Source organism: Quercus lobata, chromosome 2 (assembly GCF_001633185.2).
Source record: "Quercus lobata isolate SW786 chromosome 2, ValleyOak3.0 Primary Assembly, whole genome shotgun sequence".
Classification (NCBI taxonomy): Eukaryota; Viridiplantae; Streptophyta; class Magnoliopsida; order Fagales; family Fagaceae; genus Quercus; species Quercus lobata.
In genome coordinates, this window is record NC_044905.1 from 74,469,183 (window position 1) to 74,481,198 (window position 12,016).

Consider the following 12,016-nt stretch of genomic DNA (forward strand, 5'->3'; position numbering starts at 1 on the left):
CTCATTATTTACACAAACACACGTAGAGTGTATTTTATGACTAAGCACAACTATTCTTTCGTGTAAAATAAATTTGTATTATTTACTCAAATGAAAATTACTATAACAAAATTTTTAAGGAAGATTGTGACTGTAAAAAATGAACAGAAGCTATGATGTAATTTTGCACTTTGAAAGTGATTGAATAAAAAGAAGACACATAAGAAGCTTCAAGCAATAAAACGTAAGAGGAATCCATTAAATTCAAACACATGGTTACATTGAATTTGATTATCCATGGAAAAAAAAACGTTGTTTATGCTGCATTGATCAATATTGTGATGTATTTTAATTTAATTGGGAAACCTAAGATATAACAACACCTAAAGAATGGTACGTTTAGCCTATCTGAAAATTGCAGCATAGATGAACAAAAGACAAATACATGAAGCCACCAATGCCGCGTTACCAATCAGAAGTGAGACCCAATCAGAAGTGAGACGTGTACAGGCAAAACCTGATCTTGAATCAAGCCAGAGCATCTGTTTGAATTTTAAATAAATGTGCATACAAGCCATCCTTGAGAAGGAGCTCTGTGTTGTCACCCATCTGCACAAACACAAATAAGTCATCACAAACAGAATATTTATATGCATCCATGCTACTACAGGAAACTACCTTGCAAGGTTGCTCATGTAATGCCAATCTTTTGTATGGTGAACATCTTAATGAGATCCACATATGGTGGCCCCAAATTCATTTAAGCATGTCCTATTTACTACTAGTGGTAAAGCATAGGCATGAGGCAACCACATATTCCTAAATTCAGGAAAGCAGTGGCTATTTTAGGGAAACTTCTGTCAGCTCAAATCAATCTATACTAGATCAGAAAAGCTTCTGAAATTTAATATATGGACACTCGATTCATTATATTCTACAAGATCTTCAGTAGACAAGAACAATTACATTGTTTATTTTGAATACTGAGAAAGTAGTTCTAACCTCAACGACTCGACCACTGTCCAGTACTATGATTCTGTCAGCAGCTTTAATTGTAGAGAGCCTGTAAAAGGTTGGTCATTGTAATGCAAATTGTCTCATAATTAAAACTTCAAAATGCATAAACGAGAGGAAAATTCACAATCACCTATGTGCTATGACAATGACAGTTCTTTTGGCTTTGATGTCATTTCCCATTGCATGAATAACCCCCTAAACGATACCAATATCAGAACCAATGAGCTAACATTTAAACTCAGATGTTTTTGTTTTTTTGTGAACCTATTAGGGATATCGAAACTTGAAAGAACTTGCCTTAACATAATGTTCACTTTCAGAATCTAGAGCACTGGTGGCTTCGTCGAGGATCAGAATAGCAGGGTCTCTAAGAATGGCCCTAGCAATAGCGATTCGCTGCTTCTGTCCCCCGCTGAGTAAATTATCATCAACAACGGTTTCATAACCATCAGGTAGAGATGAGATGAACTCGTGAACATAGGCCTGTTTCGCAGCCCATTCTATATCTTTCTGTTCAACGTGTCTAGAGCAACCATATCTAATATTTGACTTGATGTCCATATGAAAGAGATGAGGTTCCTGTCTGAAACGAAGATTTAGATTATAATTGAAAAGCCATATTCACTCTTCAGTGCGTGGTTTAGTTTATGTGGTCTAACCTGTCCAACAAATCCAACTTTTTCTCTCAGCCACCTGATATCCAACTCTCTCAGTGGGAAACCATCAATATAAATCTGCAATTAAGAACACCTTTTTCACAAGATCCATCAACAATAAATTACTACTACCTGTAAAAAATTTCTTCCTGGAAAGCAATACCCCAACATTAAAAGAAATTTGTAGCTAGATTCGGCAGTCCAAAGCTCATAACCAAATTTCATATACATAAAGGATTCTAACTTTAAGAAAACGTCATCATGTTTTTACATCTAGATACAAATACCCCCATCATACTGCAGTCCTGATTCCATTCCAAAAAGGCAATCAAGAAGAACAAGAATCAGGCATATTTTCAGATGGTCCAAAAGGTTTTCAAAATTATAAACATCAAGAGTTTCCGTCAAAATTTTGATTGATATGCTTTCAAGTGACAAATGAACAGTCACTCGGAATCAAACCAGACTCATTGTTTCAAGTCAATTCCTCAAGGGTAGCCTTTAAAGTAAGATATAAAAGTCCTGTCATATTTGTAGTCCAAAAATGAACTATATTATTTGCTACATTCTGAGTTCATAATATACTGGTTTTATTTTTAAGGTAGGCATATTGCAATGTGCTAATTGGGGTTTAGAAATGCAAAACTCAGAAATATACATGTCCAGGCCTAACTTACGTGCAGCAATCATTGATAAGGAGAAGTTGTTTACGGGGTGTAGTATGTTCTATTGTCCCAAGAAAAAAAAAATTGAAAACACAATGAATCATTTAGTAATAAGTCAAAAATCCTTAAGTTCATTTAATATAATTATTAATTTTATTTGAAGATGCTACTAATAAAAAAAAAACATTTATTTCAAGATGCTAACATGAGATGCAAGGTAATTGTAACTTACCTGACCATTACTTGGCTCATAGAGACGAAGCAAAAGATTGACTAATGTGCTTTTTCCACTGCCACTTATACCAACCTTGGAAAAGTTTAAATGTACAGAAACTTCTTAAATCCTTGCACCAGCATCATAATGAGGAACGGTATTAAATAAGGAGATAAATTTCTTACAATTGCAACCACTTCATTTGCTTTCACAGAAAAGTTTACATGTTCTAGAACGGGCACCTGTTTAATGTCACTAAGCAGTGAGTACTTTATGGACTACAAAGAACTATTGGTTGTTTACTTTTCTCCATACAAATTTATGTAAACAGGTAACATAAGAAAACATCTGGGACACAAAAAGGAAGATAAATCAAAGTCAGTTCAACCTAAAAAAGACATACCGTTAACCTTGAAGGATAGTGAAAAGTTACATTCACAAACTGAATATGTCCCATTACCTTCTGCAACTTCACACCTGTAGACAGTGGGGCATCCCATTACTAATAAGTATATTTAAACAAAATATATTCTATTTATTTTTATGGGCAAGTTACACTTGCACCCATTATGATGCTAGAACCCATTAGTGATTCCAATTGTAATTAATTTTCTGTCTTATCTTTTTTCTTGCTTGTAATATTTGACTTCTTTGTACTCTTTTTGCATAAAGTAGTTTTCTTTTTTAATATAGACTTATCTTACTTCTCAAAAAAAATTATGCTTGAACCCATGACCTCACTCTTGATTCCATTATTATGGGAGGAGGAGGAGGAGTCATTTGAATAGTTCATTGGCATATTTAAACAAAAACTTTTAACAGAAGGCATAACATATTGTAGGAATACAGAAAAATACAGATTTCTTAGTTGAATTATCATAGGTGAAAACAAATACTAAATTGTACCAAATGCAAAATATCATGGTAGAACTAGAAATTTAAATATATATATATATATATATATATTATAAGCTACACATGCTTCCAGTGGGTCGTGAACCCTTGACCTCACCCTCCATCCCATTATTAGAGGAGAAGAAAGTGCCAGTTGAACTACAACTCATTCGCATGTTAGAACTAGAATTTTTTATTTTTTATTTAGATAAGTGCATGTTAGAACTAGAAATGTTGAAACTGAAATTCACAAAATTTTGGCATATGCTAAACTAAAGTAAATCAGGAGTCACTATCCTGTTCAATGTTTCTTCATAAGAGTCAAGCATTACCTAAAAGCAAAGACTGGTTCAATTATAAAAAATAATGTGAAAATGCAATACTTGTCAAAGCAATTTCAAGAAGTCTCCTTAATTTGCGCCATAGTGATAAGAGTATTTAATGTGCAATAAGTTTATAGACCTTGGTTTCTGCAGCATGTCAAACAAGGAACCTAAACAACATATATCATGATTAAGGATCATTAATTTTTTAAAAATTACAATTCTACAGTAGACAGAGTGCTCACCTTTTGATAAGAATTGGTCACTAGGCAAGAGATCTATTAACTGGAAGACCTTTTCACTTGCTCCAACAGACTGTAGTAATGATGATAAATTATCTGTGACCCTCCAAGTTGCATAAATTAACCACTCACAGTATAATACATACTTAGTAAGTTGTTCAGGCGACACATGACCACTCAAAATTGACATTCCTCCTAACAGTAGTGCAATAACCTGTAAAATGTGGTATGAAAAACATTGTGGAAGTCAAGCTACAAAAACTTCATTTCAATGGCAACTTCTACTATACATCCAGGAGCATTTGGTTTGAGTTAGTGGTGTTCATTTTAGATGGTAACTATTGAAGATCCTTTTGTGCATACTTGAGTAGTACTCTCTCTTCAGTAATCAACAACAAATTCATGAAAGCACTCTCAAAAGATATGCATTTGTCAATCATGATGCCCTAGATCATGTACAAAAATTTAACGTGTATCAGTATCTAGTTAAGCTCAAGAAGTATATGACTTACAAATGTGTCGTGTGGTAAAGTAAGCATTTGGAATATGTATGAGACTTGTGGTCGTGTTTGCAGTATGAGACCTTTAAAATTATAGAATCTAAGAACGGTATATCCACAATCAAATGCTTTTAAAGACATCTCCTTGCACATAAGATGCTAAAGGACATGGCATTACGGGTTCCAACAACCAGTGACGTGCATTAAAAACAAAAATTAGCTTGTAAGTTATGAACAATTTAATCTGTCAGATAATTGATTAGTATTTATTTCCCCTTCCCCCCCCCCCCCCAAAAAAAAAATCCCATAAAAAAAAAAAAAGAAGAAAAAAGTTTAATTTCTCCAAGTCACCATCCATTATGTGGCAATTGATAAACCCACTCATGTGTACTTTTAGTCACAGGACCTATTTAATGAGTCATGTGACTTGCTTAAATAATACAAGTGGATAATTTTATAAGTCACCACATAATTAGTTGGAGGAAAACTTTGTACCCCCCACCACAACAAAAGAAAAAGGCTTAGCATGAGGCTTAGGATGTATCATGTTGAAAGAAGAAAAAATTGTTGTGGCTTTAGACATAATAAAAGAGCTAGAGTCAGTAAAGACAAGTTACCCTTTTCAGGGCTAAACACCCCACTGATACTCTAATAAAAACATACAAATGAAACCAGCATTGTAGAAAGCTTCGGAGAAAACTAGCATTTTTTAAACCTAAAACTGTCAGTTTTTTATAAACTAAAAGTATGTCAAACCTGTGTTGAACGATATAGGGTATTGAAACTCATATTCCACAATCCATAAGCCACACTTTCTCGAATGTTTACGAAAGCTAATTTGTCCAGCCATTGCTTGTACCTAACACCGTAAGGATGGATCACTTAACAGAATCACGATCATGCACATAAACAAATATGGGTGCTTTGAGTGTCAGACTCTGTGACTTGCTGCACAGTGAGTCCACCAAAGAGACAATTACAAAAATGGACACTTGAGTATTTGACAGGAAATTAACGGTAAGAATTGTTGCCTTCCAAGTTCTTTCCTTTCAGTTCCATAAATCCGGACAGTTCTCATTAAAGAAAGTGTCTCTTGTGCAACCTACATTCGAAAAACAAACAGAAATGAGCATAGAAAAAGATTCTTCAAGTGTCAAATTTTTAAAAGCAAGATCAGTTTTCCGCCTATACTTCGTTAGCACCAGCAGTGTACTCTTGGATTAACTTTGCAGCTCTCTTTTGGTACCTGTTAATCAGAGCACCAGAGCAGGTTTGACAATGCCATTAAAAGACACCCTAATAAGCAGAAAGCAAAAATTCTCAGTGCAGGAGGAAGCAATAAACATTGAAGTTTATGCATATATACAATGTCCCAATCAAAGCCAAAATTTAGAATTAATAACCCTACAGCTGTTGATTCAGAGAAGATCCTCTATATAACAGAAGATGAAGACGTATAAAAGAATTTAGATGCAATTTTTCACATTACACAATAATTTATTCCTCTTCACCTAAATTGTTGAGGATATGAACAGATCAAAAAGAGATCTTGTAGCAAATAATAAGAGGGGAGAGCAACTTGATAGTTAACAATAAATTATTCTGGGATAAGGACAATTTGAATACACATAAAGATAATCAATACACCACTTTGTTTTTTTATATAATACAGATTTTTGTGGAAACACAAACTCAATTTTCAAAAGACTAATGTGATATGCCTATCAAGTTTAGAGAAGGTACAGATGCTTACTGGCCATAAAACAGAAAAATCATAGATAGAATGAAGCATATCACCAATGCTGATAATGCAAGAGGCCAAGATAAAGTCATCAGGTTGATCAATGCACCTGTCCCCTAAACACAGAAATTTAACTATAAAATTGACTCTACCACTGAAGGCCAGTTAAGGGAAAGAATAAAGTATTTGCTAAGAACTGCAACCTGAAGAGCATTGCGTAATATCAGATGAACATCGTTCCCAATAACATGAGACAGTTTTTGACAATCTGCCCCAAGCCTGCTTGTCAAATCACCAACTGCTTCTCTGTCGAAAAAGGATATATCCTATATCGAAGATACACCAAAATAGAGTACTCTATTGAATGAAAAAAGATACTCATGACACCTCATATACATTACAATTCCAAACTAAAACACAAACCTGAAAAAGAATAGATGAATATAGAGTTTCCCTGAGATGCATAACCTGCAATATGACATATGGAGGACCAGATGATGTAATAAGCACTTTGCCAAAAACAAGTAGAATTTAAGCAAAAATGGTATTAAAAAAAATATAGAATTTCTAAATTGCAAAATCAAATGCCAAAAAAAGAAAATGAAAGCCATATTAGTTAGCATTCTTGAAGACATCAATAATTGCTAGAACATAAAAATGATTCAGTGGTTACAGACAGAAAACAATCAAGGCTAAAGCAAAAGGAACAATGCCTAAATGGACCTTAGAAGATCATGAGCCAAAGACAATATACCACAGCTTTTTTTTTTTTCTTTTTTTTTTTAAGTAAAAGTCAAAATTGTTTGCTCTCACAGACAAAATACAGGTTTGCTCTCACTAACTTTTACAACAGAAATGTTACTTATAAAAAAAAAATAAAAAATAAAAACTTCAACAACAGAAATGGACAGCACTCATCAAAAGGCAGTGATAAACTGATAATAAACAGTGGAGGAAAAGGCAAGTAAATGGAAAGAATTGTGTAACCGGGGGGAAAAACACTATGAAACTGGTTGTGTCTCAAACATGTTCCCCAACTTTCCCCCTCAAGGGACCAACTCAAGCCTGTTTACAGGTCAACCAGACAACAATAACTCACAAGATAATACTTTTGTTGTAAAAAATGCTAGTCTGTTTACAAATTGCCCTTGATAACATCATGAGATATCTAGGTGGAACTTCCACCAAAGAGTAATGCTCTTAAACTTTCTCATATTTCATATAATGATTTTTAAAATGTTAATTGGGCAGATGTTCTCTCAGATAAAAAGTCTACTAAATATTAAACTACACTGGAAGGAGGTAATAACTCATAAGCCAACTTTGGCAGCTGGGACCAAGGTGGGGACGAAGTATAGAGACATAACATGTTGCCTATCAGACAATGTAGTTCAGTCTAAATGAACTGAAAGTTCTGACTTCAAATTAAAGGAGCTGCTTTGGAACTAGTTATCTGACATCACATCAATCATATACACATTTGGATTTAGTTCTCACTTTCTTAACAATTAGTAATGTGTATAAAATGTCACTTCACAGTTAATATGTTAAGCCGAAAAATTCGTTTCTGTATCAAAAAGTTGAAACTTCCTGCTGAAAGTAACAAATGAAACAAACCATTATGTCAATTAGTATGGCAATGACAGGAAAGGTATATGTCTCATAGCCTCCATAAAGTCAAAACTATCACTTAGGGGGATTCTTTGAGAAATAACTAAGATCAATAGACTCACCAAGATCATATTCGCAATTGCGAAACAGCCACTCCGCAGGCCACTGAAATTTAAAAGAAACATAATTAAAAACCAACAACCTCAACATAAGAAGTTATATAAATAGCTCAAATTACAATTTCCTATACCTTCTACATAAGATATGTTATTATAAACACTATACAAAATAACCAAATTATGCGGACATCATATGTTCCCTGGGCACTTTCATGATGGATTGCAACTTTAAAGCTAGTCAACTTGTTGGAGTGCATTTAAATTTTCCTCATTAAAATTTCACGTAACCGCCACACCATACAAATTCACTATTAAAAATAAGATAAAAAAGAAGGAAGTGTCACAGTTTGCACATGGTGATAATCTCCATTCCCGCCTTGTCCATTTCAGTATCAGTACATGAAATTGAGAAACAGGGCAGGACCTTGCGTATGGCCTTGATTGCAAGGACAAACTAACCCTTAATTCCTAAGCATACAAAAAGGAGATCGTGTTGATCACACAATCAGTTCCCCATGCCAGACAATAGTTCTCCTATAATAATCATCAGAAATCACAGCCTATAATTATGGATGACCAATTAAAGGATAATAGGAATAAAATTTTAAGGTCTAGATTTTGTATAACTGACATTTTACCCATAAATATAAAATTTCTGCTATAGAGGAGCTATGCATTCGACATCCATAAATCCACTACTAAGTGGCACACATGTATGAAATCAAATGGAACTTTATATTGACCATTCAGAATGAACACATGGAGTATAGAAAATTTAATAAGAATGTTATGTATTGATTCTGGTAAAATAATTCAAGAAGAATCAAAATATAAATATTGAATTTAGTTTTACAAAATTGCTTGCTGTCTGTCTAAACTTAAATGTTAACAAAATTTTACTATATATGAACCAACCTGCATATCCCTGATGTGACACACAAGATAAGTAAGAACTGTGAGTTCCTACAGAACACCACAGTTTCGCCATTCTGTGCAGAAAAGATTGATGCTGTCAATACACTTGGTATTGATATCTCTGAAAGCTGCAGCAGAGAAACATATGTTAGGAAGTGACTGTAGATGGACATATAAAATCAAAGAAAATGAATACGCAAAGAGTTATACATTACTTCAAAATGGAAAAGAAAAGGTTTAAATGATTTGAAGAGGCTTAATGAACGTCAAAGCTGAGAGCTCAGAACAGCTAAACTAGTAATGAAACCAATTCTACTCCCAGTGTAAGTGTTTTCAAATATAAATTTTCAATACAAACAGTGCTTTGGACACACAAGCCCAAAAAAAAAAACCGCCAAGGATCATGTGTGAAGCACACAAAGTGTATACTAGGTTGATTTGGGCTATATGAGGCAATGAGCAGGTACATCGCCTTTTTGGTATTGCAAAATATGGCTAGTGCATCCTAGTTGTAACAATATATCATCTAGATCTACTACACTCATATACCACATATTCACCAACACAACTCATTAAATCATCACCTACAAGATTCTTCGCCTTTCCAATTACAAAGTTTTACACTATGTTTGGGAGTTTATAAAACATAATGGAATATAATGGGTAGAACATAAAAAATTGAATAGAAATAAAATAAAAATCTAATTTTATAATTATACCATTCACTTTTTATTTGTCATTTCTCCAAGAAGAAATGGAATATTCATTAAAAATTTTGGTCTCATACATTTGTTGCAATTTGAATCTCAACCCTGTACATTTAAAAGTGTTAATTTCCTACAATAATTTTGGAAATTAGAGTTTCTCAACTATTAATTGAAACACAATTTTGTCCTCAAACTTTCAAAATTGTGTTGGTATTATCCTTAGAAGTCAAAGTTGAGGCATGAAATTGACACAATTAATATAATTAGGCAATTAAATGTATGGTGGCGAAGTTGAAAGGAAAAAGTTCCATCTCCAAACCAGTTTAGAAGGAAATTCCCCCAACCCATTACGCGGCGTTTAATAAAACCATCCACGTGTACATTAATCACATGATCTATTTAATAACTTGTTTGAATAATACACGTAAATGGTTTTATAAGTCGTCATGTAATGGTACGAGAAGATTCCTGAAAACTTTGTACAAATTGAAATTATCCTATTGTTGGAGGCCCAAAACAGTAATTTAGCCAATAAGTTTTTTTTTGGGAATCCATTCCATTTATTTCCTCCTAGGAAGCATCAAGCACGGACATTAGTACAGGCATGAGCAATTTTAAAAAATTTCCCATAACATAAAATAGTCAGTACGACACTAGTATAAGACGGTTACGTCACCTAAATGAAGTGATCGTGCTTCCTAGATTTCCTCATCCCAAACAAGCTTTTATGGAACTCAAGCTAAAGCATTCATACAAAATAGAAAGAATAAGAACAGTAATAAATTAACAAAACGCACCGCAGCTATAACCAATGCGCCAAAACCAACAAAAATGGCCCATCTACCATCACCGGAAATCAATTCCCACATTCGCCGAAGAGCGAAGACCGCCGTGATTGGCTTCGCCGGCGCCGACTTTGTTCTACTTTCTACATTGCCATCATCATCATCCTCGCCTAGACTCCACCAACTACCCCCAGGCAAAACCAAACCAACGCGGGTTTGGACTACCTCTCTGACTCTGAATTCGTTGTTCTTTGACGTTGAGAAGCGGATTTCGAGACGGCGGCGTTTTGGTGGTTTGGTGCTGAGAGTGAGGGATTTGATGGGAAATGGGAACTGGTTTTTGGTAATTGGGGAAGGAAAGGTGAGTGAGGGAAGGTTGGAGCAGGAGATGGCCATAGATAGGAAGTGTAAATTAGAGAAATGGTGAGGGTTGTTTTTTATTTATTTATTTTAAACAATGGCTGTTTTTGAAATATCAGTATATATATACACGCATAATAAAAACACTAAAAGTTATATTATTTTATTTGCAAAAAAAAAGAACTGAGACAAAAAGGCAAAAAGTTTTTGGCAAATAAGCAAAAGCCAAACAAACGCTTGTCAGAAAATCCTTTATTTATTTATAAATAAAGTTGCAAAAAATTTGTAGAAACTAATTGATTGGTGTAAATTTGTATTTTGAACAGTTGCTCAATGTCTAAACAAGGAATGATCCATCAATGAATATAATTGTGTAAAGTTGTAATTTGAATGTTGATCACATGTGGGATTAGAAACATGATGCAATCAATATGTTGTTTTTGTTTACTTGATTTTTGGAAAATTAAAGCATTTGATAATGCAATTTTGTTGGATCTTGAGTTTAAAAGTTTGATATCGTACTTGAATTTGGCTTGATTAAAATATTAAGTTGAGTCAAGTTAAGTTCAAGTTTTTGGATATTCTGACGAATTTGAGCTTTAACATTATTTTACTTTTATTATCAAGCCAAACTCTAACATGCACTACTAAGCAAAATTCCACTTAATTAATTACAGCCCTACAATAGACTAAGTACTTAGTAATTTGTAGCATGTGCAGAAATCCAAGTCGAATTATATTAGGCTCCCACTTTAGTTTTGGAACCCTCAATTTATTTACGTGTGCTATTAAAGACAAAATGAGAGAAATTATGTTTAAGAAAAGCATGGATTTGAAATGGAATTTTATTTCAAAAGGATATGGATTTTTGTCTGGCTTTTTGTAACTATTTGATCCTCAACACATTTCTTTGTCATGGTGACTTTATAGGAGAAAATGGGCATTTGTCCCTTTCGTCAAAAATTTTCAGCAAAATGCCCCATATCTGAAACTATTTAGAGAAACTCGATTTTCTAAAAATTAAGTTTCAATTTAAAACTCGATTTTTGGACAATCGAGTTACAGTGAACTGAAAATTAAAATAAAAAATAAAAAAAATTCTAGAACTCGAGTTCCTTGAAAAAATTCAAGTGGAACTCGAGTACTTTACATGGAACTTGAGTTTCAAATAAAAAAAAAAAAATCTAAGTCCACATTCGCTATAACTTGATGTTCCAAAAATTGAGTTTTACATTTGAAACTCGATTTTTAGAAAATCGAGTTTCAAAACAGAGACATTTCTCTAATT

General features: G+C 33.6%; 1 protein-coding gene across 2 annotated transcripts; it reads right to left on the reverse strand.

The window, feature by feature from the left end:
* Positions 1 to 217: 217 nt before the first annotated feature.
* LOC115976584 (ABC transporter B family member 26, chloroplastic-like) lies at positions 218 to 10,824 on the reverse strand. 2 transcript variants are annotated; one of them, XM_031097937.1, is made up of 18 exons: positions 10,381 to 10,824; positions 8,877 to 9,004; positions 7,965 to 8,007; positions 6,655 to 6,699; positions 6,435 to 6,557; positions 6,244 to 6,347; positions 5,682 to 5,736; positions 5,522 to 5,592; positions 5,247 to 5,349; positions 3,994 to 4,204; positions 2,935 to 3,008; positions 2,717 to 2,773; positions 2,550 to 2,624; positions 1,656 to 1,730; positions 1,294 to 1,575; positions 1,127 to 1,191; positions 982 to 1,042; positions 218 to 588 (listed from the first exon to the last, which is right to left on the reverse strand). In XM_031097937.1, exons 1-18 carry the CDS (start codon positions 10,762 to 10,764, stop codon positions 508 to 510), a joined length of 2,037 nt encoding a protein of 678 aa, XP_030953797.1. In that variant the 5' UTR covers positions 10,765 to 10,824; the 3' UTR covers positions 218 to 507. The 2 variants fall into 2 exon arrangements, with proteins under 2 accessions (XP_030953797.1, XP_030953796.1); XM_031097936.1 differs by having other exon boundaries at positions 5,507 to 5,592.
* Positions 10,825 to 12,016: the final 1,192 nt, after the last annotated feature.